This window comes from Coregonus lavaretus, assembly GCF_964263955.1.
Source record: "Coregonus lavaretus genome assembly, chromosome: 30".
Classification (NCBI taxonomy): domain Eukaryota; kingdom Metazoa; phylum Chordata; class Actinopteri; order Salmoniformes; family Salmonidae; genus Coregonus; species Coregonus lavaretus.
The window spans coordinates 15700856-15728515 of record NC_140017.1 but is presented as its reverse complement, the minus strand read 5'-3'; the positions used below and the strand labels follow the sequence as shown (position 1 = coordinate 15728515).

General features: G+C 43.4%; 1 protein-coding gene and 2 long non-coding RNA genes across 3 annotated transcripts; 1 reads left to right on the top strand and 2 right to left on the bottom strand.

Annotated features, from left to right (window-relative positions):
• Nucleotides 1-990: 990 nt before the first annotated feature.
• LOC311105466 lies at nucleotides 991-4741 on the bottom strand. The gene is made up of 2 exons (XR_014610261.1): nucleotides 4561-4741; nucleotides 991-2183 (listed from the first exon to the last, which is right to left on the bottom strand). It is a non-coding gene; the product is annotated as an uncharacterized lncRNA (long non-coding RNA).
• Nucleotides 4742-5787: 1046 nt separating this feature from the next.
• LOC311105821 (huntingtin-interacting protein 1-like) lies at nucleotides 5788-20274 on the top strand. The gene is made up of 10 exons (XM_084148025.1): nucleotides 5788-6069; nucleotides 14954-15064; nucleotides 15238-15296; nucleotides 15558-15651; nucleotides 16537-16613; nucleotides 16890-16995; nucleotides 17203-17326; nucleotides 17552-17613; nucleotides 17696-17813; nucleotides 17960-20274. Exons 2-10 carry the CDS (start codon nucleotides 15017-15019, stop codon nucleotides 17968-17970), a joined length of 699 nt encoding a protein of 232 aa, XP_084004151.1. The 5' UTR covers nucleotides 5788-6069; nucleotides 14954-15016; the 3' UTR covers nucleotides 17971-20274.
• LOC311105822 lies at nucleotides 6098-7761 on the bottom strand. Its single transcript, XR_014610287.1, has 2 exons — nucleotides 7555-7761; nucleotides 6098-7291 (listed from the first exon to the last, which is right to left on the bottom strand). It is a non-coding gene; the product is annotated as an uncharacterized lncRNA (long non-coding RNA).
• Nucleotides 20275-27660: the final 7386 nt, after the last annotated feature.

Here is a 27660-nt window from a genome sequence, read left to right as displayed (position 1 = left end):
TGGTTCTGATGCATAGTGCTCGGATAGTGACTGTGGTTCTGATGCATAGTGCTCGGATAGTGACTGTGGTTCTGATGCATAGTGCTCGGATAGTGACTGTGGTTCTGATGCATAATGCTCGGATAGTGACTGTGGTTCTGATGCATAGTGCTCGGATAGTGACTGTGGTTCTGATGCATAGCGCTCGGAGAATGACTGTGGTTCTGATGCATAGTGCTCTGATAGTGAATGTGGTTCTGATGCATAGTGCTCTGAGAGTGACTGTGGTTCTGATGAATAGTTCTCGGATAGTGACTGTGGTTCTGATGCATAGTGCTCAGATAGTGACACAATTGTTCAGGGCAGTGCCACCTCTCACATGGTGCCAGTGGAGCAAGCGGACGGTGAGTGTGAGCTGTCCCTGTGTCTTTTCAACTGAAATGTGCACTCACACATCCAGGACTGGAATACTCCATGGTTTTAAATAAAGTTTGATTTGATCCTCTACATCCCTATATACATCTGTTAGAGAAGTACTGATAATGCGCAGACAGACAACGATAGCCTAGCCTGGTCCCCGATCTGTTTGTGCTGTCTGTCACCGGGTGACAATGACCATCGGCGTTGGGAAGACGGTACAAACCGAACAGGGACCAGGCTAACGGTTAGCCACCCACTTCCTCTAAGTCTCCATACTGTGTCTGTATCTCTGACCCTCCTCTCTGTCCCCCCTCTCTTCCCACAGTGTTTTCAGACAGTGTGAAGGTGTGGTATAGTAGGAGTAAGTTTAGGGTTGCTCTTTGACTCTGATCCTCTTATCTCTCTTTCGCTCTTTCCCCCCCACCCCGTTGTCAGACAGTGTGAAGGCGTGTGGGGCCGAGGCCCTGGCCCTGCTGGGTCAGATGAAAGCGCAGGAAAGCCTGGCTACGGCAGACATCGCCACGCTGAGGGCAGCGCTGGATGGCATTCTGGCCACCGCAGAGGTCAGTCCAGTCTTTATGGTCATACAAGTTTTGTTGTTATTGTTGCTGCTTTATTCTTAAGAGTAAATATGAGAACATAGTACAGTTAAACTGCAAATTACAGTAATTTCATGAAAGCATGAGATTATTACACAATTACTATGGAGTTAAAAGGAGGAGGATAATTTATTTTATACTATGCGTTGCCATGTTACTAATGTTGATACTGATGATACAGAACCATTGTTAACCTCAGTCAGGCTGCAGGGACGGAGGGATTCATGTATAAACTTGAATAGACTACATGTCCAGTTGACCTCAAAGTGAACTACAGAAAGTAAACAATAAGCCTGTCATTAAACACTTGGCATCTCATCAGAAGAAGAATCACAATTGAAAAAGCACAAATCAAACAATCATAATTTCACTACATGTTCAAAATATTTTTTTGCAATCTGTACTATGCCTACTGGCAAGGATGTCAATCTGCTTTCAGCCCTGGTTTCTAGCAACATAACCTGCCACATGCAAAAAAGCTTGGATATCCCTCTGTGTGCGTATCTCTCTCAAGAGGCCGACACTGATTTTGTAGGTATTTGCCTGGTCGTACAATTCACCTCCCCTGGTGGCTGTCGGTTGGTGCTGCGTTATGTACACGTCTTCCACATCGAGCCGGTCATAGGGGATCTTAACAATGATCCGATCCATGTTCTTCTCGGCAGTAAAGGGTGGTCTGTTATCATGAACAACATACATTGGCAGGCTGCTAGCACCGGGGTTGCTTCTTGTATTGAGGTTGCCCACTGCAAAGTAGAGTCGTGTGGCCGGATCAATTGCTGGGAGTAGCCCCTCGGTGTTCCCAAAGGAATGGAAGCCATATTGCAGTCGGCGTGCGTTGAAACTAACAGAAATGGCGTCTGTGCCGGCGTTGATGGTCAGCTGTTGAGCGAACCAGTAGAGCAGCTTGAGACCGTGACGTGGATACCTGTGGCCGAACTCTATGGTACGCAGTTCATTGATTGATTGGAGTTCTCTGATGACGGCTGAAGAGACTTGGAGCAGGGACAGCAACAGGAGGACAGAGCAGACAAGGCCTTTTCTGTCCATGGTGAACGTTGGTATTCTGCCCTGGAATTGCGTTCCCATGCAAAACTAGACAGATGGCTAACAACTGAATCTTCAATAAAACTTCCAAGGCGTGACTTTTCTTGAACGAATGTATAGAAAATGTTTGTTGTGAAACTGCAAAATACAGAAAATAATATACTTTAGTATTCAATTCACATTGACATACTGTAGCTGTACATTATACATTTCAAGTTGAAGTTGCATAAATACAAAGTAAGTGCCAAGGTACCATGTGTCTGACATGACGACAAACCAGATAGATAATTACTATATGAGTAGCAACTAATAATGTGCAAACACCTCTGTACAATAACAAAGCATATTACACTAGAAACAGTAACAAACTATAGCATAGTATGTTTTACAATTCGCTTAACTAATACAGCTGACGCCATTCGTGAAATCAGTGCAATTTGCGTGAGTAAATGTAACCAACTAACATTGATAAGTAAGTAATTATATTGTAGTGTCTGAAGGTCTATTGATTTTGCTGATGTTTGCAAATGGTGTAATAGATGAACTTTACTCTGCTTTGCTGAAGCATCTGGAAAGCATTGCTACATAGGCTTCTTGGAATAGAGGAAATTTGGAGATACAGTGGGGGAAAAAAGTATTTAGTCAGCCACCAATTGTGCAAGTTCTCCCACTTAAAAAGATGAGAGAGGCCTGTAATTTTCATCATAGGTACACGTCAACTATGACAGACAAATGGAGGAAAAAAAATCCAGAAAATCACATTGTAGGATTTTTTATGAATTTATTTGCAAATTATGGTGGAAAATAAGTATTTGGTCACCTACAAACAAGCATGATTTCTGGCTCTCACAGACCTGTAACTTCTTGTTTAAGAGAATCCTCTGTCCTCCACTCGTTACCTGTATTAATGGCACCTGTTTGAACTTGTTATCAGTATGAAAGACACCTGTCCACAACCTCAAACAGTCACACTCCAAACTCCACTATGGCCAAGACCAAAGAGCTGTCAAAGGACACCAGAAACAACATTTTAGACCTGCACCAGGCTGGAAAGACTGAATCTGCAATAGGTAAGCAGCTTGGTTTGAAGAAATCAACTATGTGAGCAATTATTAGGAAATGGAAGACATACAAGACCACTGATAATCTCCCTCGATCTGGGGCTCCACGCAAGATCTCACCCCGTGGGGTCAAAATGATTACAAGAACGGTGAGCAAAAATCCCAGAACCACACGGGGGGACCTAGTGAATGACCTGCAGAGAGGTGGGACCAAAGTAACAAAGCCTACCATCAGTAACACACTACGCCGCCAGGGACTCAAATCCTGCAGTGCAAGACGTGTCCCCCTGCTTAAGCCAGTACATGTCCAGGCCCGTCTGAAGTTTGCTAGAGTGCATTTGAATGATCCAGAAGAGGATTGGGAGAATGTCATATGGTCAGATGAAACCAAAATATAACTTTTTGGTAAAAACTCAACTCGTCGTGTTTGGAGGACAAAGAATGCTGAGTTGCAGCCAAAGAACACCATACCTACTGTGAAGCATGGGGGTGGAAACATCATGCTTTGGGGCTGTTTTTCTGCAAAGGGACCAGGACGACTGATCAGTGTAAAGGAAAGAATGAATGGGGCTATGTATCGTGAGATTTTGAGTGAAAACCTCCTTCCATCAGCAAGGGCATTGAAGATGAAACATGGCTGGGTCTTTCAGCATGACAATGATCCCAAACACACCGCCCGGGCAACGAAGGAGTGGCTTCGTAAGAAGCATTTCAAGGTCCTGGAGTGGCCTAGCCAGTCTCCAGATCTCAACCCCATAGAAAATCTTTGGAGGGAGTTGAAAGTCTGTGTTGCCCAGCGACAGCCCCAAAACATCACTGCTCTAGAGGAGATCTGCATGGAGGAATGGGCCAAAATACCAGCAACAGTGTGTGGAAACCTTGTGAAGACTTACAGAAAACGTTTGACCTGTGTCATTGCCAACAAAGGGTATATAACAAATTATTGAGAAACTTTAGTTATTGACCAAATACTTATTTTCCACCATCATTTGCAAATAAATTCATTAAAAATCCTACAATGTGATTTTTTTCCCCTCATTTTGTCTGTCATAGTTGACGTGTACCTATGATGAAAATTACAGGCCTCTCTCATCTTTTTAAGTGGGAGAACTTGCACAATTGGTGGCTGACTAAATACTTTTTTTCCCCACTGTATGTGGAGGCCAGGGATTGGTCTATCTAAAACCACCCATCTTATGTTACATAGGATAAATACCATGTTTGAACAAAGGACGGGAGGAAACAAAATATTAACAGATTGGGCCGTTGTTCTCCAGATATCTGCAGATGTCTGTAAATTGATACTGTGATCTTTGATACAATAAACCTTTATAATCAAAGTACAGTGTAAGCGGACTTCTTATCATCACAGCATAATTAGCAACATATTTTTAGATACCACACTATCAATAACAATATTATCATCACTAGCAATATGCTTGAATTGAACTTACAAACAAATATTTTCAGAGGCTGAAGCGTGACAAGAAAAAGTTGCACAGAAAGAACTGTAGCGTTGTTTCTAGCTGCTTGTCTGCGTGCAGAATGACAACTCTACTCCCGGTTTTTGTGCAGTCTGTCTAAGTACCAGAAGACTCCACTAGGGGGCGATAAACACCATGGAACGCAATGAAAGTCACTCTTAACCACTATAATAAAATAATCTGTTACCTTCTAACAGGATGGCAGCACAGTTGGTGTAGCTAGAATCTTAGCTGGAGGATGCTGGAATCTGGATGATCAGGAGTGTAAATCTGGTCTCCAACTCATGCTGCCACTACTCAGAATTGTGGATGCTTAATAAAGTTTAGATCAAAGCTGAATCAATGTCAGATAGAGTTCAATGTGTCAAATCGGAGGGCCTGTTGTCTGGACCTATGGCCGTCTCTATGGGGGTGCCACAGGGTTAAATTCTTGGGCCGACTCTTTTCTTTGCGTATATCAATAATGTCGCTCTTGCTGCTGGTGATTCTCAGATCCACCTCTATGCAGACGACACCATTTTGTATACATCTGGCACTTCATTGGACACTGTGTTAACAAACCTCCAAACGAGCTTCCATGCTATACAACACTCCTTCCGTAGCCTCCAACTGCTCTTAAACACAAGTAAAACTAAATGCATGCTCTCCAATCGAACGCTGCTGGCACCCGCCCACCCGACTAGAATCACTATTCTCGACGGGTCTGACCTAGAGTATGTGGACAACTACAAATACCTAGGTATCTGGCTAGACTGTAAACTCTCCTTCCAGACTCACATTAAGCATCTCCAATCCAAAGTTAAATCAAGAATCGGCTTCCTATTTCGCAACAAAGCCTCCTTCATTCATGCTGCCAAACATGCCCTCGTAAAACTGACTATCCTACCGATCCTTGACTTCGGCGATGTCATTTACAAAATAGCCTCCAACACTCTACTCTGCAAATTGGATGTAGTCTATCACAGTGCCATCCATTTTGTCACCAAAGCCCCATATACAGTGAGGGAAAAAAGTATTTGATCCCCTGCTGATTTTGTACGTTTGCCCACTGAAAAAGAAATGATCAGTCTATAATTTGAATAGAAGGTTTATTTGAACAGTGAGAGACAGAATAACAACAAAAAAATCCAGAAAAACGCATGTCAAAAATGTTATAAATTGATTTGCATTTTAGTGAGGGAAATAAGTATTTGACCCCCTCTCAATCTGAAAGATTTCTGGCTCCCAGGTGTCTTTTATACAGGTAACGAGCTGAGATTAGGAGCACACTCTTAAAGGGAGTGCTCCTAATCTCAGCTTGTTACCTGAATAAAAGACACTCTTATCTCCCTCACTAACTTTAAGCATCAGTTGTCAGAGCACCTTACCGATCACTGCACCTGTACACAGCCCATCTGAAATTATGCGCAGGAAAGCCTGGCTACGGCAGACATCGCCACGCTGAGGGCAGCGCTGGATGGCATTCTGGCCACCGCAGAGGTCAGTCCAGTCTTTATGGTCATACAAGTTTTGTTGTTATTGTTGCTGCTTTATTCTTAAGAGTAAATATGAGAACATAGTACAGTTAAGCTGCAAATTACAGTAATTTCATGAAAGCATGAGATTATTACACAATTACTATGGAGTTCAAAGGAGGAGGATAATTTATTTTATACTATGCGTTGCCATGTTACTAATGTTGATACTGATGATACAGAACCATTGTTAACCTCAGTCAGGCTGCAGGGACGGAGGGATTCATGTATAAACTTGAATAGACTACATGTCCAGTTGACCTCAAAGTGAACTACAGAAAGTAAACAATAAGGCTGTCATTAAACACTTGGCATCTCATCAGAAGAAGAATCACAATTGAAAAAGCACAAATCAAACAATCATAATTTCACTACATGTTCAAAATTATTTTTTTGCAATCTGTACTATGCCTACTGGCAAGGATGTCAATCTGCTTTCAGCCCTGGTTTCTAGCAACATAACCTGCCACTTGCAAAAAAGCTTGGATATCCCTCTGTGTGCGTATCTCTCTCAAGAGGCCGACACTGATTTTGTAGGTATTTGCCTGGTCGTACAATTCACCTCCCCTAGTGGCTGTCGGTTGGTGCTGCGTTATGTACACGTCTTCCACATCGAGCCGGTCATAGGGGATCTTAACAATGATCCGATCCATGTTCTTCTCGGCAGTAAAGGGTGGTCTGTTATCATGAACAACATACATTGGCAGGCTGCTAGCACCGGGGTTGCTTCTTGTATTGAGGTTGCCCACTGCAAAGTAGAGTCGTGTGGCCGGATCAATTGCTGGGAGTAGCCCCTCGGTGTTCCCAAAGGAATGGAAGCCATATTGCAGTCGGCGTGCGTTGAAACTAACAGAAATGGCGTCTGTGCCGGCGTTGATGGTCAGCTGTTGAGCGAACCAGTAGAGCAGCTTGAGACCGTGACGTGGATACCTGTGGCCGAACTCTATGGTACGCAGTTCATTGATTGATTGGAGTTCTCTGATGACGGCTGAAGAGACTTGGAGCAGGGACAGCAACAGGAGGACAGAGCAGACAAGGCCTTTTCTGTCCATGGTGAACGTTGGTATTCTGCCCTGGAATTGCGTTCCCATGCAAAACTAGACAGATGGCTAACAACTGAATCTTCAATAAAACTTCCAAGGCGTGACTTTTCTTGAACGAATGTATTGAAAATGTTTGTTGTGAAACTGCAAAATACAGAAAATAATATACTTTAGTATTCAATTCACATTGACATACTGTAGCTGTACATTATACATTTCAAGTTGAAGTTGCATAAATACAAAGTAAGTGCCAAGGTACCATGTGTCTGACATGACGACAAACCAGATAGATAATTACTATATGAGTAGCAACTAATAATGTGCAAACACCTCTGTACAATAACAAAGCATATTACACTAGAAACAGTAACAAACTATAGCATAGTATGTTTTACAATTCGCTTAACTAATACAGCTGATGCCATTCGTGAAATCAGTGCAATTTGCGTGAGTAAATGTAACCAACTAACATTGATAAGTAAGTAATTATATTGTAGTGTCTGAAGGTCTATTGATTTTGCTGATGTTTGCAAATGGTGTAATAGATGAACTTTACTCTGCTTTGCTGAAGCATCTGGAAAGCATTGCTACATAGGCTTCTTGGAATAGAGGACATTTGGAGATACAGTGGGGGAAAAAAGTATTTAGTCAGCCACCAATTGTGCAAGTTCTCCCACTTAAAAAGATGAGAGAGGCCTGTAATTTTCATCATAGGTACACGTCAACTATGACAGACAAATGGAGGGAAAAAAATCCAGAAAATCACATTGTAGGATTTTTTATGAATTTATTTGCAAATTATGGTGGAAAATAAGTATTTGGTCACCTACAAACAAGCATGATTTCTGGCTCTCACAGACCTGTAACTTCTTGTTTAAGAGGCTCCTCTGTCCTCCACTCGTTACCTGTATTAATGGCACCTGTTTGAACTTGTTATCAGTATGAAAGACACCTGTCCACAACCTCAAACAGTCACACTCCAAACTCCACTATGGCCAAGACCAAAGAGCTGTCAAAGGACACCAGAAACAAAATTGTAGACCTGCACCAGGCTGGGAAGACTGAATCTGCAATAGGTAAGCAGCTTGGTTTGAAGAAATCAACTATGGGAGCAATTATTAGGAAATGGAAGACATACAAGACCACTGATAATCTCCCTCGATCTGGGGCTCCACGCAAGATCTCACCCCGGGGCTATGTATCGTGAGATTTTGAGTGAAAACCTCCTTCCATCAGCAAGGGCATTGAAGATGAAACATGGCTGGGTCTTTCAGCATGACAATGATCCCAAACACACCGCCCGGGCAACGAAGGAGTGGCTTCGTAAGAAGCATTTCAAGGTCCTGGAGTGGCCTAGCCAGTCTCCAGATCTCAACCCCATAGAAAATCTTTGGAGGGAGTTGAAAGTCTGTGTTGCCCAGCGACAGCCCCAAAACATCACTGCTCTAGAGGAGATCTGCATGGAGGAATGGGCCAAAATACCAGCAACAGTGTGTGAAAACCTTGTGAAGACTTACAGAAAACGTTTGACCTGTGTCATTGCCAACAAAGGGTATATAACAAATTATTGAGAAACTTTAGTTATTGACCAAATACTTATTTTCCACCATCATTTGCAAATAAATTCATTAAAAATCCTACAATGTGATTTTCTTGATTTTTTTTCCTCATTTTGTCTGTCATAGTTGACGTGTACCTATGATGAAAATTACAGGCCTCTCTCATCTTTTTAAGTGGGAGAACTTGCACAATTGGTGGCTGACTAAATACTTTTTTTCCCCACTGTATGTGGAGGCCAGGGATTGGTCTATCTAAAACCACCCATCTTATGTTACATAGGATGAATACCATGTTTGAACAAAGGACGGGAGGAAACAAAATATTAACAGATTGGGCCGTTGTTCTCCAGATATCTGCAGATGTCTGTAAATTGATACTGTGATCTTTGATACAATAAACCTTTATAATCAAAGTACAGTGTAAGCGGACTTCTTATCATCACAGCATAATTAGCAACATATTTTTAGATACCACACTATCAATAACAATATTATCATCACTAGCAATATACTTGAATTGAACTTACAAACAATTATTTTCAGAGGCTGAAGCGTGACAAGAAAAAGTTGCACAGAAAGAACTGTAGCGTTGTTTCTAGCTGCTTGTCTGCGTGCAGAATGACAACTCTACTCCCGGTTTTTGTGCAGTCTGTCTAAGTACCAGAAGACTCCACTAGGGGGCGATAAACACCATGGAACGCAATGAAAGTCACTCTTAACCACTATAATAAAATAATCTGTTACCTTCTAACAGGATGGCAGCACAGTTGGTGTAGCTAGAATCTTAGCTGGAGGATGCTGGAATCTGGATGATCAGGAGTGTAAATCTGGTCTCCAACTCATGCTGCCACTACTCAGAATTGTGGATGCTTAATAAAGTTTAGATCAAAGCTGAATCAATGTCAGATAGAGTTCAATGTGTCAAATCGGAGGGCCTGTTGTCTGGACCTATGGCCGTCTCTATGGGGGTGCCACAGGGTTAAATTCTTGGGCCGACTCTTTTCTTTGCGTATATCAATAATGTCGCTCTTGCTGCTGGTGATTCTCAGATCCACCTCTATGCAGACGACACCATTTTGTATACATCTGGCACTTCATTGGACACTGTGTTAACAAACCTCCAAACGAGCTTCCATGCTATACAACACTCCTTCCGTAGCCTCCAACTGCTCTTAAACACAAGTAAAACTAAATGCATGCTCTCCAATCGAACGCTGCTGGCACCCGCCCACCCGACTAGAATCACTATTCTCGACGGGTCTGACCTAGAGTATGTGGACAACTACAAATACCTAGGTATCTGGCTAGACTGTAAACTCTCCTTCCAGACTCACATTAAGCATCTCCAATCCAAAGTTAAATCAAGAATCGGCTTCCTATTTCGCAACAAAGCCTCCTTCATTCATGCTGCCAAACATGCCCTCGTAAAACTGACTATCCTACCGATCCTTGACTTCGGCGATGTCATTTACAAAATAGCCTCCAACACTCTACTCTGCAAATTGGATGTAGTCTATCACAGTGCCATCCATTTTGTCACCAAAGCCCCATATACAGTGAGGGAAAAAAGTATTTGATCCCCTGCTGATTTTGTACGTTTGCCCACTGAAAAAGAAATGATCAGTCTATAATTTGAATAGAAGGTTTATTTGAACAGTGAGAGACAGAATAACAACAAAAAAATCCAGAAAAACTCATGTCAAAAATGTTATAAATTGATTTGCATTTTAGTGAGGGAAATAATTATTTGACCCCCTCTCAATCTGAAAGATTTCTGGCTCCCAGGTGTCTTTTATACAGGTAACGAGCTGAGATTAGGAGCACACTCTTAAAGGGAGTGCTCCTAATCTCAGCTTGTTACCTGAATAAAAGACACTCTTATCTCCCTCACTAACTTTAAGCATCAGTTGTCAGAGCACCTTACCGATCACTGCACCTGTACACAGCCCATCTGAAATTAGCCCACCCAACTACCTCATCCCCATATTGTTATTTATTTTGCTCATTTGCACCCCAATATCTCTATTTGCACATCATCTCTTGCACATCTATCACTCCAGTGTTAATACTAATTGTAATTATTTTGCACTATGGCCTATTTATTGCCTTACCTCCATAACTTGCTACATTTGCACACACTGTATATATTTTCTGTTGTATTTTTGACTTTATGTTTTGTTTTACCCCATATGTAACTCTGTGTTGTTGTTTTTATCGCACTGCTTTGCTTTATCTTGGCCAGGTCGCAGTTGAAATGAGAACTTGTTCTCAACTGGCTTACCTGGTTAAATAAAATATATATATTTTTAAAAAATGTCTGGGCAAGATCACTTAATGATTCATTAGAATTCTACACAACAGACCGAATTTAATAGGATAGTTTAACGTTAGTGTTAGACCGAAAACAACATGTAATTTCTTATGAGATTTTAGGATGATTTTGCTGAATGGTCGTGTTAATTGAAACAAAATACAGGTACACTACATGACCAAAAGTATCTCATTTCAAAATCATGGGCATTAATATGGAGTTGGTCTCCCCTTTGCTGTTATAACAGCCTCCACTCTTCTGAGAAGGCGTTCCACTAGATGTTGGAACATTGCTGTTGGGACTTCCATTCAGCCACAAGAGCATTAGTGAGGTTGGGCACTGATGTTGGGCGATTAGACCTGGCTCGCAGTCGGCGTTCCAATTCATCCCAAATGTGTTTGATGGGGTTGAGGTCAGGGTTCTGTGCAGGCCAGTCAAGTACTTCCACACCGATCTCGACAAACCATTTCTGTATGGACCTCGCTTTGTGCACGGGGGCATTGTCATGCTGAAACAGGAAAGGGCCTTCCCCAAACTGTTGCCACAAAGCTGGAAGCACAGAATCGTCTAGAATGTCATTGTATGCTGTAGCATTAAGATTTGCCTTTACTGGAATTAAGGGGCGTAGCCCAAACCATGAAAAACAGAACCCAGACCATTATTCCTCATCCACCAAACTTTACAGTTGGCACTATGCATTGGGGCAGGTAGCGTTCTCCTGGCATCCGCTAAACCCAGATCCGTCCGTGGGACTGCCAGATGGTGAAGCGTGATTCATTACTCCAGAGACGTGTTTCCACTGCTCCAGAGTCCAATGGCGGCGAGCTTTACACCACTCCAGCCGACGCTTGGCATTGCGCATGGTGAACTTAGGCTTGTGTGCGGCTGCTCGGCCATGGAAACCCATTCCATGAAGCTCCAGAAGGAAACCGTTATTGTGCCGATGTTGCTTCCAGAGGCAGTTTGGAACTCGGTAGTGAGTGTTGCAAACGAGGACAGATGATTTTTACGTGCTACGCGCTTCAGCAGTCGACGGTCTGGTTCTGTGAGCTTGTGTGGACTACCACTTCGCGGCTGAGCCGTTGTTGCTCCTAGATGTTTCCACTTCACAATAACAGCACTTACAGTTGACCGGGGCAGCTCTAGCAGGGCATAAATTTGACAAACTGACTTGTTGGAAATGTGGCATCCTATGACGGTGCCACGTTGAACATCACTGAGCTTTTCAGTAAGGCCATTCTACTGCCAATGTCTGTCTATGGAGATTGCATGGCTGTGTGCTCGAATTTTATACACCTGTCCACAACAGGTGTGGCTGAAATGGCCAAATCCACTCATTTGAAGGGGTGTCAACATACTTTTGTATATATAGTGTATTCTGTAGCATGTTAACACCATCTGCTCTAAAATATGCTTGAATAGTAGTTACTTACATCATTCAAGAATATCTAAATGCATATTCCCATGAAACTGATTGAGATCAAATGGTTGGCATGCAGATCCAGCTTGGACGTTTCACCCGTAAAACATGAAGAATTATCATTCACAATTGACAGTATTTGTGTGTATAAAAAAAAAAAAATGGATTTGAGCCAATATGTGTAGGCATAGGCAAATGTTGCATTTGGAGGATGCATTTATGCAGATTTTTAAATTGTATTATTCAATGGTCTACATCGGTACAAACTTTGATTGAGAAACAATGACGTCATACATATATTTTGCTATCCGGCACCTAGAAAAATGTCACTACACCACTGGTTAGGTCCCAGAATTTGTTGGGGACTGGCGTCCACCGGCGTTTGTTTTATGCCTTAGACATAGGCTCTTGCTTGCCATGTCACTTGGAAGTTTTGTGATATAATGCATTATAAGAAGAATTAGTGCTGCTGTCCACTCCTTGGCCTGCCATGGTTGTGAAATTCTCTGACATGGTGGTGACACACTACCAGTCAAAAGATTGGACACACCTACTCATTCGAGGGTTTCTCTTTATTTTTTACTATTTTCTACATTGTAGAATAATAGTGAAGATATCAAAACTATGAAATAACACCTATGGAATCATGTAGTAACCAAAAAAGTGTTAAACAAATCAAAATATAATTTATATTTGAGATTCTTCAAATAACCACCCTTTGCCTTGATCACAGATTTGCACACTCTTGGCATTCTCTCAACCAGCTTCATGAGGTAGTCACCTGGAATGCATTTCAATTAACAGGTGTGCCTTCTTAAAAGTGAATTTGTGGAATTTCTTTCCTCCTTAATGCGTTTCAGCCAATCAGTTGTGTTGTGACAAAGTAGGGGGGATATACAGAAGATAGCCCTATTTGGTTAAAGACCAAGTCCATATTATGGCAAGAACAGCTCAAATAAGCAAAGAGAAACGACAGTCCATCATTACTTTAAGACATGAAGGTCAGTCAATCCGGAAAATGTCATAAACGTTGAAAGTTTCTTCAAGTTCAGTCGCAAAAACCATCAAGCGCTATGATGAAACTGGCTCTCATGAGGACCACCACAGGAATGGAAGACCCAGAGTTACCTCTGCTGCAGAGGATAAGTTCATTAGAGTTACCAGCCTCAGAAGTTGCAGCCCAAATAAATGCTTCACAGAGTTCAAGTAACAGACACATCTCAACATCAACTGTTCAGAGGGGACTGTGTGAATCAGGCCTTCATGGTCGAATTGCTGCAAAGATAACCACTACTAAAGGACACCAATAATAAGAAGAGACCTGCGTGGGCCAAGAAACACGAGCAATGGACATTAGACCAGTGGGAAGTTGTCCTTTGGTCTGGAGTCCAAATTTGAGATTTTTGGTTCCAACCGCTGTGTCTTTGTGAGACGCGGTGTGGGTGAACGGATGATCTCCGCATGTGTATTTCCCACCGTAAAGCATGGAGGAGGAGGTGTTATGGTGTGGGGGTGCTTTGCTGGTGACACTGTCTGTGATTTATTTAGAATTCAAGGCACACTTAACCAGCATGGCTAGCACAGCATTCTGCAGCGATACGCCATCCCATCTGGTTTGGGCTTAGTGGGACTATCATTTGTTTTTCAACAGGATAATGACCCAACACACCTCCAGGCTGTGTAAGGGCTATTTTACCAAGAAGGAGAGTGATGGAGTGCTGCATCAGATGACCTGGCCTCCACAATCCCTTGACCTCAGCCCAATTGAGATGGTTTGGGATGAGTCGGACCGCAGAGTGAAGGAAAAGCAGCCAACAAGTGCTCAGCATATGTGGGAACTCCTTCAAGACTGTTGGAAAGCATTCCAGGTGAAGCTGGTTGAGAGAATGCCAAGAGTGTGCAAAGCTGTCATCAAGGCAAAGGGTGGCTATTTGAAGAATCTAACATATATATTTTGATTTGTTTAACACTTTTTTGTTTACTACATGATTCCATATGTGTTATTTAATAGTTTTGATGTCTTCACTATTATTGTAGAAAATAGTAAAAATAAAGAAAAATCCTTGCCTGAGTAGGGTGTGTCCAAACTTTTGACTGGTAGTGTAGGTCTACAAAATTTACCAAATGTCCACACCCTGCAATCATTCTGAGAACTTCAACTTCTTCATAATGCCTATTTGTGCACATTTAAACCAGGGGATGTCATCATGATAAGATGAGTCAGTGCCTCTTATCCTTTCAACTAAGTATGTGACCCTTGGAGGGCAAGTCACAACACTAGAAATTGACCTTGGGCACAGGTCAGAGCCCCCTCCCAATGTCCTTATCTTTAAAAATGTTGGGGGGAAATGTCAAACTGACAGCATCTACAGGTGCCACCACAACGACAAGTCCAATGCCACATCTTTCTTTTTTGTCTTATCTCTCTCGCTCTCTTTCTTCTCTCTACCCCCCCCCCCCTCCCCCCCTCCCCTCCCCTCTCTCTCTCTTTCTCTTTCTCTCTCCCTGGTCTGTAGAAACTGCGTCCTCAGGGTCTGGAGCTGCAGCAGGGGGAGTTGGGAGATCTGGTGGAGCAGGAAATGGCCGCCACATCGGCCGCTGTGGAGTCAGCAGCCGCCAGGATAGAGGTAACCAGCTCAACGTGTGTGCGCGTGTGTGTGTGTCACCACCATCACCAAGGAGGACCCAGACAAAAACAGAAATGTGTGTGTGTGTGTGAAAAGAATCCTCTGGTTTCATTTTACAGGAGTACCAACCAAAAGGTGTTTCATTTCCTCTATTTGTTGTATCCCATTGACAGGACATGCTCAACAAGTCGCGTGCAGTCGACACAGGTGTTAAGATGGAGGTCAATGAGAGGTGAGTCTCCCACTCCTGGGTCGTGTTCATTAGGCACTGAATGGAAGAAAATGGACTGAAACAGGGAGGAACTACCTGGACATGTCCAGTAAGAAACGCTCATTTTTCCATCCCCTTTTAAAACATTTTCATTGCGTGCCCTAATGAACATGACCCTGGCTTTGAGAATCACATAACTTTCAAATGAGTGAAACGTTTGTGATCAAGATGTGTTGCACAGTGGTGCTGCCCAACGAATGTGTCCTCTATCGCCCCCCATAGGATTCTGGCCTCCTGTACAGACCTGATGCAGGCCATCAAAGTGCTCGTGCTGTCTTCCAAAGATCTGCAAAGGGACATCGTGGAGAGTGGCAGGGTGAGAAACAGAAACGTATCATATGTGCATCATAGTATATAATAATATAATATAATATACAGAGTGGCTGCGGTTCCGGAGTATCTGGAACCCCACTTGCCGTGGCTATTGATACAGAGATTTATGCGCATGTGCTGTATTTTTTTTTTTATGTAGCTGCTGCCCTCTCTGCTGACTATGTAGCTTCTGCCCCATGCTGCTTCCCACTCATCGACATGTTCGAACTATGAATTCCATGCCTCAAGCGCGACACGATACTTAAGTAAAAATACTTTCAAAGTACTACTTAAGTACTTCACACCACTTTCGACATGTTTGTACAAACTTTGTTGTCTGTTGTAACAGTATACACTCCTTCCTAATATTGAGTTGCACCCCTTTTTGCCCTCAGAACAGCCTCAATTCGTCAGGGCATGGACTACAAGGCGTCAAAAGCGTTTCACAGGGATGCTGGCCCATGTTCACTCCAATGCTTCCTTCCCACAGTTGTGTCAAATTGGCTGGATTTCCTTTGGGTGGTGAACCATTCTTGATACAAACGGGAAACTGTTGAGCGTGAAAAACCCAGCAGCGTTGTAGTTCTTGACAGATTCAAACCAGTGCACCTGGCACCTACTACCATACCCCGTTCAAAGGCACTTAAATATTTTGTCTTGCCCATTCACCCTCTGAATGGCACACATAAACAATCCATGTCTCAAGGCTTGACAATCCTTCTTTAACCTGTCTCTTCCCCTTCATTTACACTGATTGAAGTGGGTTTAACAGGTGACATCAATAAGGGATAATAACTTTCACCTGGTCAGTCTGTCATGGAAAGAGCAGGAGTTCCTAATGTTTTGCGCACTCAGTGTATATTCCAATATAATATATTGTTTCCACCAGGGGGCAGCATCCATGAAGGAGTTCTATGTCAAGAACTCTCGCTGGACTGAAGGCCTGATCTCAGCTTCCAAAGCAGTGTAAGTCATGGTGTAAGTAGTATCACCCTTTCTCTTCTAAAATATTCTCTTCTAACTTAACCTTGTATTACTACACCGGAGCACTGTTACAGCAGTGTTGTTACTACTCCACAACACCATGGTATTCTGGAATACACTCATTTAGGCCAGAAGTTTTTCCTGACTACATGACCTGACCAGGAAAAACTCCAGCCCCTACTGTATAGCCTATAACCATTGTAATAGTAGCATGATGTACTACAGTACCCAGAATACTCTGCGTAATGTATCCCATAGAGATGCAGCAGACCTGGTGGTGCAGGGCAAGGGCAAGTACGAGGAGCTGATGGTGTGTTCGCATGAGATCGCAGCCAGCACTGCACAACTGGTGGCCGCATCCAAGGTGAGACGGTACTTATTTTGTAGTGATATGTGGTAACTGAAACTGTGTGCATGCGTACATGAGACACTCACTCACAACCGGATCTACATACGCCAACCTACGTCTCTCTCATCACTTGGTGTGTCAACCATATCTCTACACGTGTTTAAGACACACCCATGACCCATTCCCGTTGGGAACCCAGCCACTCTCTGGTCTGTTGTGCAGGTGAAGGCAGACAAAGACAACGCCAACCTGGGCCGCCTGAAGCTGGCATCCAAAGGGGTCACACAGGCCACCGCTGGGGTTGTAGCCTCCACCAAGTCCGGGAAGTCCCAGATCCAGGAGAAAGGTGAGTGGATTAACAGTAGTGTGCCCATGGATTTACACAGTGAGAGATCAACATGACATGTATTGTGACTGAATGTATTGTGACTGAATGCTGAATTTCTTTCTTTCTCTCTCCCTCCTTTGTCTTCATCTCTCCCTCCTTTCTCTTCATCTGTCTCTCCCTTTTTTCTCTCCTTTCTCTCTCTCCTTTCACCCGCTCTCTTTCTCCTATGACTGTGTGCTTCAGACACCATGGATTTCTCCAGTATGAGCCTCACTCAGATCAAGAGGCAGGAGATGGACTCACAGGTAAGAGCAATGTGGGGTAGCTGAGTGTGTGTGTGTGTGTGTTACAGGTCTAAGTAAACCGTGTTTTTGTGTGTGTTGTCAGGTTTCGGTTCTAGAGCTGGAGACAAAGCTGCAAAAGGAGCGAGAGCGTCTTGGAGAGCTAAGGAAGAAGCACTACGAGCTGGCCGGGGTGGCCGAGGGCTGGGGGGAGGAGGACGAAGGTGCGTATGTGTGTCTCAACATGATTACTCAGAGGCACTATGGCAGAAATAGCGATTGTGTGTGATTGCTTTATGGCCTTTTTTGTACCATGTGTGTAATTGGGTGTGTTGAAGTCCAGTCTAATATCCCTCTACTCTCCTCACAGGTACAGGTTGAGGTCTGTTCCCCACTACTCCTCCAACCACAAGACTGACTTCTCTCTCGCTCTGCCTCTTGCCCCATTTATACACTCTCTTCAGTCTTTCTTATTTTTTTATTTTTATGAAAGCCAAATAAAAAGGTGCTTTTTTAAAATTCTCCTCTTGCTCCCGGCGGCTTCTAATTGGACCGTGATGAGGAGGGAAAGTGAAGGGGGATGGATTGACTACCTGCCTGGCCCCTCCCCCTCAACTGTTGAGGAATAGCACACCTGCTGATGGATCCTCTGTCTTCTAGCAAGTATTTATTTCAGTTCTCCAACTGTTCCCTTTGTCGCAGTCGGAGCACTGTGGAGCGACCCACCACGAGCACAAGTTCTTCACAAACAGACATCCTAGGATACATTTCACAAGGGCCAATCCCTCATCAGAGGGAGACTTGACTGATTGCCACTTAGACCCCACCCCTTGCCCTCCCCCTGGCTACCCATGTCTCATCAGTGCAACGAAAACAGGCACGTGTGTTTTTCTCCCACTAAACGGTTGTGTTGCGTTGTTATTCTAAATCGTAGGGTTGTTGCCCTCCCCAGTTTTATTTTCTCCTGGATCCTTTTTTTCCTCTCACTGCGAGCTTTTACCTCTCTAACCCAAACCCCATCTGAGCTATACGTCCAACGGGATACGGACTTATGCCTTTTCGCCTCCTGTTTTAAAGACCATGATGACTGTTATTATTATTATTATTATTATTATTAGAGTTGACTGTTTAGACACCCAGCTACCCTGGGGATACACTAGAAAAAGATCCGGCCCTGCAGTGAGCTCTGTCTGTTGAAATGAATGGGGTTTAGGTTTGTTAAAGACACTAGTGTGGTGTGTCTGAGCAGCCAGAGAAGACTGTTGCTGGAGTTGAAGTGGTGTGTGTGTGTGTGATGCTCTGGGGCTGCTTTGAACACCTGGTTGTGTTCATTAGGCACAACACGGAAGAAAACGGAGTGAATCGAAAAGGTACTACCTGAACGTGTCCAATAACAAACGCTTGTTTTCGTTTTCCTTTGCAAAACGGTATGCTACGCCGTGTCCTATTGAACACAACCCTGATCATGCTGGACCGTTGATTGGCTGTGTGGCTCTGAGCTTCCTGGTCTCTGTAACGTAGCAGGAACATGGACTTCCATAAGCTGCCGTCTGATCATTTACCCTTTTTTCCCAGGCGCTCCCCCTCATTGATTTGAAAGGAATTGACTTGTGTAGTGGAGTGAGCAAGTAATAAGCAGAAAGGTAGGGAATTGGAATGCAGCCCTACACACCCACACTGCTGGGATCTTATCAGCTTCCCCAGACGATGGAGCTGTAAAGCCTAGACAGAGGAACCGACAACTTCCATCATCACCATCTGTCTACAGTAGCAATAACACCTGGGCCCTGTTCATTAGGCACAAAACGGACTGAAACAGGGAGGGTATACCTGGACCTGTCCAATAAGTTACATTATCACAAGAGGGCAGTGTTCCACAGCAGAGCTATTACATTACAGAGACTCATGAATTCTCCTCCACCTCTCTCTTGCCAGTGGTCACTAGTGCTCTTCAATCTGGCTAAATGAAAAGAAATGGGAACATAGTATGTTGTAGAGTACACCATGAGTTAGATTAGTAGGGTTTCATCCAGTATTTGTTTTCCTTTCAAATACTTTAGCTGCGCTTGATTGAGCTTGCCTGGCGCAATGGAACCAATGAAATAGTCCCAAATGTGCTTCAAAACACACCCATCTGGCACTCCAGTCAGGCTCAATGAAAGCAATGCAATTCAAAAATGTATTCATCCTATTTGGACCCAGATCTGGTTTAATCACAGTATACTTTCTCCGTGTGTGATGCTCTTTGAGTTTGTCTTCCTGCGTGTCTTAATAATAATAATAATAATAATATGCCATTTAGCAGACGCTTTTATCCAAAGCGACTTACAGTCATGCGTGCATACATTTTTGTTTATGGGGATCGAACCCACTACCCTGGCGGCCCCTTTGAGTTTTATTATTCTGCTCTGCTTTTTGCTGTTTTATATAAAAAGTTGTGACACTGGGTATTTAACAATGATTTAGCGGTGTACTTCTGTCACTACTTCCTGGTTATTAACCTCTCACCTTTTGGTTTGTGTCTGTAGTCCAACCAGCTCAGACAGCCTTTCAAACTGCCGCTCACTGTAGTCAATGAGAAACAAACACTCAAAATAACATTGAATTAATGTATTTGTATGATATACTAAAAACTATGTGGGTTTGTTTTCTTTTTTCAGTTTTTAAAATAAATATTTAAACTCATTAATATGACCAAAGCTTGTTTGTTTAGTTATTTTGCTCACTTCAATGAGGACTGGTCAAGGTAAGCTGCTGCCATTTTCTCAAAGTCCTTGAAATGTCCATGAATATTTAATTATTTAATGTTTAATTCATGAACCCTTAAGTGATTAGGAAAATTTATCATTCAAATGATTAAGTGAGCAACTCGTGGGCTATTTCCAGATAGCCCATCCCATTCTTCTTTTAGGACGTTATCTCATCATGTACTACTCTTTCTAAGGATTCTATGGCGCTGGGGGAGATGGAGATAATTATTATGAAACATTTAATCATGTGAGGGATGTCTGGCTCTGTACTGTTAGGAACTGTCTAGAGTGGATTCATGTCTAACATTTTAATAATTGTTTAATGTAGCAATATTAACTAAGTTCCTTCTGTGTGAGTTGTACAGTAATACTGTTATATAAGCGTGATTAGTTGTGGACGGAATGCTTTTGTTCATTGTGAAGACAATGGGACTAAAGGTAGAAGGGGGGGGGGGGGGAGAGTTGCCATATTAACCCACTATTTACTAGTGATGTGGAGAAATGTCTCCCTCTTATACAATAATAAGGTTTATACTATGTGAGGGAGCCCACAATACCACAAAACAATTACTTTGTCAAACCATATCTTTCATATCACTCAATCTATTCAGCACAGTATTGAATAGTAGGCCCATAGTATTAACACAGTATTAACATCCTTTCATTGCTACCATTGTTATTGCTATACTATAGTATACACTATGAACCATAAGATTACGTTATGCCTGGACTGAAGAAAGAACATATCCTCTTTCAATGTTCAGCTAGAGCTTTTTTGGAGTGTATTGATTTGATTTATTGCATGGAAAAACAAAGTTGTGGTCCTTTTAACTGTCTCCCATTGATCTGAGAGTGGACTAATGCTACAATATCCGCTGTCTTTTCCACTCATTAAAGAAAGACCTGTTAACAAATACCAAGAACTGTACCTAATTCAAGTCAATTCCTTGACGTCTGTATTTAATAGGACATTGCTGTCAACATCAATGCCCAAGAAAGTACACTGTTGGTTAAAGTTATGTACAGCCGTTTAGCATTTGCCTTTTGCATTCTTTGAACACAGCTCCTTATTGTAACACAAGGCTTCTGTGAGGTTGCCTGTCATGTAGAACAGGGAATCGTGTCTGTCTGCTCTATTCATTATATTTCTGTCTGCAACATTCTGAACGTTTCACATCATGAAATAGACCCCAGTATCCAGCGTAATAATCAGTCAATCCTAATCTGATCGCCCTTCATTATATTTGCCAGCTAGACTGCATGGCAAGGAAGTCCTACAGTATCTCAATCTGGGTATAACTGCAATTCCATAGAACCCTCAGTCCTGGAGGGAAGACCTGGTTTTACATGTGTATATGAGTCCCTTTCACACACGCTCACATGCATGTACAATCTAAAAATATACATTTCAAAGTGGAAATTGAGCGTGAATCAATCTGTATTATCTGAGACAAATGTGGAAGTTACAGCAATCTCTAATCTAGAGGGAAAGTATGACCCTGCATTAATTCCTGGATCTGTTTTCAATCTCCCTCACACACTTCTATACTGCATACACAGAGAGCAGTACAGTACCAGTGAATCCCACCATGTATTGCTAATCGAACACAACAGGGTTGTGTTCATTAGGGTACGCAATGGAAAGCGTTTTGCAACAGAATGTGAAGGCAAATGTTTCTTATTGAACGCGTTCATTTAGTCCCTCCCTGTTTCTGTCCATTTTATCCCATTTGGTGCCAGGAAAGCATGCTGGTTTATTTATTTCAGTCTTCATTGTGAACAGGTGTCAGGCCCTACATGTCTCTGTGGGTGTTTCTGAGCAACTAGAGGTAAACATTCCTTCCCCCCCTATGCTGTGCAGTGTACTGTACTGCAGGCCTCAGCTACGGGTGATCTGTGTTGGGATCTCTTCCTACCTGAGACCAGACCCAAGCACTCGGAGAAGATATCTGACCACACACACACACACACCACATGGTCTGTATTCCTTTTTTACATTAACCAGAGTTTACCCAATGTATTAATTTATTTCCAATTGTTCATTATCAATGTCCTATACAACAATGTGGAGGATGCTGTTTGCTTGGCTGTTGTTTGGCTAATTTGTGTTGTAGGCTTATGCAGTGTTGTGTCCTCTCTAATCCATTACAAGCAGGGAGGGGAGGAGGAAGGGGAGGAGTGATTCCATGGCTCCAAGAGAGGCTGAGCTATTTTTAGTTCCCTGCGGTTGGTTGAGAGCTGAGCAGGCGCTAGGCTCCATCAGGTCCCCTGGCACAGAGAGAGAGTGAGAGCAGCCTCTCTCCCCCTATACTCCGATGACTGAGGTTCTCTTAGACGGACCCCACCCCCACATCCCAAACAAACAACACATCCATTCAGACACACTACAGCCCCCTGGTTGCTGTCATCACAGATGTTGATAATGACAGGGTTGTTTTTTTATTCATCTGAAGTAAACAAGGTCTGGGTCCTTTATCATGTCATGTTATTTATCTGATAGTGACTGTGGTTCTGATGAATAGTGCTCTGATAGTGACTGTGGTTCTGGTGCATAGTGCTCTGATAGTGACTGTGGTTCTGATTCATAGTGCTCTGATAGTGACTGTGGTTCTGATGCATAGTGCTCTGATAGTCACTGTGGTTCTGATGCATAGTGCTCGGATAGTGACTGTGGTTCTGATGCATAGCGCTCTGATAGTGACTGTGGTTCTGATGCATAGCGCTCTGGATAGTGACTGTGGTTCTGATGCACTGTGCTCGGATAGTGACTGTGGTTCTGATGCATAGCGCTCTGATAGTGACTGTGGTTCTGATGCATAGCGCTCTGATAATGACTGGTTCTGATACATGGCACTCTGATTGTGACTGGGGTTCTGATGAATAGGGCTCTGATAGTGACTGTGGTTCTGATAAATAGCGGTCTGATAGTGACTGTGGTTCTGATGCATAGCACTCTGATAGTGACTGTGGTTCTTATCCATAGTGCTCGGATCGTAACTGTAGTTCTGATTCATAGTGCTCTGATAGTGACTGTGGTTCTGATGCATAGTGCTCGGATAGTGACTGTGGTTCTGATGCATAGTGCTCGGATAGTGACTGTGGTTCTGATGCATAGGGCTCTGATAGTGACCGTTATTCTGATGCATAGTGCTCGGATAGTGACTGTGGTTCTGATGCATAGTGCTCTGGATACTGACTGTGGTTCTGATGCATAGTGCTCTGATAGTGACCGTGGTTCTAATGTATAGTGCTCTGATAGTGACTGTAGTTCTCATGCATAGTGCTCGGATAGTGACTGTGGTTCTGATGCATAGTGCTCGGTTAGTGACTGTGGTTCTGATGCATAGTGCTCGGATAGTGACTGTGGTTCTGATGCATAGTGCTCTGATAGTGGCTGTGGTTCTGATGCATAGTGCTTGGATAGTGACTGTGGTTCTGATGCATAATGCTCTGATAGAGACTGTGGTTCAGATGCATAATGCTCTGATAGTCACTGTGGTTCTGATGCATAGTTATCTGATAGTGGCTGTGGTACTGATGCATAAGGCTCAGATAGTGACCGTGGTTCTGATGCATAGTGCTCGGATAGTGACTGTGGTTCTAATGCATAGTGCTTCGATAGTGATTGTGGTTCAGATGCATAGTGTTCGGATAGTGACTATGGTTCTGATAAATAGGGCTCGGAAAGTGACTGTGGTTCTGATGCATAGTGCTCGGAAAGTGACTGTGGTTCTGATGCATAGTGCTCTGATAGTGACTGTGGTTCTGATGCATAATGCTCAGATAGTGACTTTGGTTTTGATGCATAGTGCTCTGATAGTGACTTTGGTTCTGATGCATAGTGCTCAGATACTGACTGTGGTTCTGATGCATAGTGCTCGGATAGTGACTGTGGTTCTGATGCATAGTGCTCGGATAGTGACTGTGGTTCTGATGCATAGTGATCTGATTGTGACTGTGGTTCTGATGCATACTGCTCTGGATAGTGACTGTGGATCTGATGCATAGTGCTCTGGATATATGAGGGAAAACGATATATTCCACTTAGGAAAACTGGACAATAACAGTAGATCAATGCCCATAACAGCACATGCAGAATCACAATATAAGAAGGATTCTAACTAACCATCACATGCTAGGTCATTTATAGGATGTGTGTGATCTGTTATCAGTCAGGTCTTTTTTCTTAACCACATGACCTGACCAGGAAAATGTCTAGGTCTACCCACATCACAATACTTTATTGTGGAGTTGACATTTTCATCTACTTGGAGCCAGGAGGAGCTATAGTCTTTGTGTGCCTTTACAGGGTTAAAGCCCTAAAAAGGAGCCCTTATTGCGAAGGACTGTTAATGTGAAGTTAGGCCATGTGAATGTAATCACTGTTCAATGTTTGTGTGAATAAGGGTGTCAGCCATAGGAACAATAAACTATGATCAAACCCAGCCTGCCTCACTGGAGGCCTTTGATTACATTGTTTTCGCTTGCCTTGCACATTGAACACCAGTCATTGTGCTAACGATAGCTAGCATTGGCTTGCGAAACTGCCTCTCTTCCTTCATACTGGACACAGAGACATAGACATAGAAATGGTATCTACAAGTTCATCTGACTCTGGGGATGTAGATAAAGGGCATCATTGCCAAAATCCCGAAGTATCTCTTCAAGAGACTGATACAGACATGAGGTCACTGGACAATAAAATAAAGAGCTTTCCCTCTCTCGGTCTCTCCTCTAAGGGCTGTGGTTCTTGAATGCAAACAAACAAAACGGCAAATGCTTACTCAGGGGTGATGATGTTTCACCAACACAGACTGAGACAGAGTGCCTCCTGTTCATTGGACAGCTTTTAGAGGTTAGCTGAGTCCCCGGTGAGCTCCTTATGGTGAGATATCACACCAATATACCCTTTAACAGCTAGGAAAGCAGTGTTGCTGTTCTTTTTTATAAACTCTCAATAAAAAAACATATCTTTAAGAACAGAGGGAAGGTTCCCAGCTACAGTTATAGTCATAGTTCACAGGCATAGGAACGTTTGAGATGATCTGACGCATGTGGGTTTGTCATGAAACCTTGTACGGCTAAAAGAAGACGCAAACAAGCAAGTGTAAACTACATTCATTGTATTTCCTTCTTTCCCTGCTATAGACAGCCAGTCTGTGTGGGTTGGTCTCTGTACTCAAGCCGGGGCAGGGAAACAGTAGGAGCAGGGAAATGTCAGGAAGCGAGTCCTAACTCGCCCTCTGGGTCGGCTGAGGTCTGTACGGAGAAGACTGACGGGAGGATCGGGGGCGGTGATGATCACACAATGATATGAATGAACAAGTCCAATCATTCATTCAACCTGTTCAGATGTGTGCATCCTCTTTCTGTAATCACGTGGTACAGTATGTTCAGTAGGCAACACAGTACCTTCACGAAGGCTGTGTGAGTGAGACTGTATGACTCACATACTTTCTTAATAGTACTGGGCCAATAGCTGATAGGCGCAATCGCAGCCACAGGTAAACAAAAGCACTTGGGAGAGGCAAATGCCTTGCGCTTTCTTTCTTACTATATTCATAGTACAGAGTAACTCTATTTGTTTGTTTCACAATGCCATAGTTATGGTCAATTGGTCTGAGGCTGGGCGTAAAGACCTGGCATGACACCAGCTCCTACCAACGTGCCACAGCTCCACAAAATAGAGCCTGTGCGGTTGCTAAGAGAACTGGCAAAATGCAAACACAGCAACATCTGCTGCAATGATCTAACAGGGAGGCGGACTGGCCGGGCAGCGGAGCCCCCTCTCAGCCTGGCACCAAGCCTCCACTGGAAACCCCTCCACCAGGGAGATGAGTTGGAAGGGGAAGGAGAGAAAGAGCGAATGATAGGAGAGCGAGGGAGAAGATAGGGAAAGAAGAAGAGGGGCAGCGAGGCAGATGGGAGGAAAAGCATAGGAAAGGGAGATGGAGAGGTAGATAAAGGAGAGGAGGGGATAGGTAAGAAAGATAGAGAAACAGACAAATTGCTGGTGTGACATCAGCCCACACACTCTCCCCTGAAATCTGTTCCCCTCCCAACGAAAACAGCATGGGTTTCGAGCTAAAATAATGATCACATTTGTTTTTGATGAGGCTAGAAGTGGTTATGTATAATCAGTCCTCAAGAGCTGCTATAGATAAGGTGAAGCTGCCATTTTGTTTTTCCACTATTTGGAAAGTATTTAGACCCCTTGACTTTTTCCACATTTTGTTACGTTACAGCCTTATTCTAAAATGGATTCAATTAATTTTTTACTCATCAATCTACACACAATACCCCATAATGACAAAGTGAAAACATGTTTTTAGAAATTTTTGCAAATGTATTTAAAATTAAAAACAGAAATACCTTATTTACAAAAGTATTCAGAACCTTTGCTATGACTCAAAATTGAGCTCAGGTGCATCGTGTTTCCATTGATCATCCTTGAGATGTTTCTACAATTTGACTGAAATCCATCTGTGGTAAATTCAATTGATTGGACATGATTTGGAAAGGCACACACCTGTCTATATAAGGTCCCACAGTTGACAGTGCATGTCAGAGCAAAAACCAAGCCATGAGGTCGAAGGAATTGTCCGTAGAGCTCCGAGACAGGATTGTGTTGAGGCACAGATCTGCGAAAGGTTACCAAAACATTTCTGCAGCATTGAAGGTCCCCAAGAACACAGTGGCCTCCATCATTCTTAAATGGAAGAAGTTTGGAACCACCAAGACTATTCCTAGAGCTGGCCGCCCGGCCAAACTGAGCAATCGGGGGAGAAGGGCCTTGGTCAGGGAGGTGACCAAGAACCCGATGGTCACTCTGACAGAGCTCCAGAGTCCCTCTGGAGATAGGAGAACCTTCCGGAAGGACAACCATCTCTGCAGCATTCCACCAATCAGGCCTTTATGGTAGTGGCCTGACGGAAGCCACTCCTCAGTAAAAGGCACATGACAGCCCGCTTGGAGTTTGCCAAAAGGCACCTAAAGGACTCTCAGACAATGAGAAACAAGATTGAACTCTTTGGCCTGAATGCCAAGTGTCACGTCTGGAGGAAACCTGGCACCATCCCTACGGTGAAGCATGGTGGTGGCAGCATCATTCTGTTGGGATGTTTTTCAGCGGCAGGGACTGGGAGACTAGTCAGGATCGAGGGAAAGATGAACGGAGCAATGTACAGAGAGATCCTTGATGAAAACCTGCTCCAGAGCACTCAGGACCTCAGACTGGGGTGACGGTTCACCTTCCAACAGGACAACGCCCCTAAGCACACAGCCAAGACAATGCAGGAGTGGCTTCGGGACAAGTCTCTGA

Excerpts from the sequence above, each read along its gene's own strand:
- LOC311105821 (XM_084148025.1), top strand. The coding sequence starts at position 15,017 with ATGGCCGCCACATCGGCCGCTGTGGAGTCAGCAGCCGCCAGGATAGAG. Across the intron at positions 15,297-15,557 it reads AAGATGGAGGTCAATGAGAG|GATTCTGGCCTCCTGTACAG; the intron begins GTGAGTCTCCCA and ends CGCCCCCCATAG. Across the intron at positions 16,614-16,889 it reads ATCTCAGCTTCCAAAGCAGT|AGATGCAGCAGACCTGGTGG; the intron begins GTAAGTCATGGT and ends TGTATCCCATAG.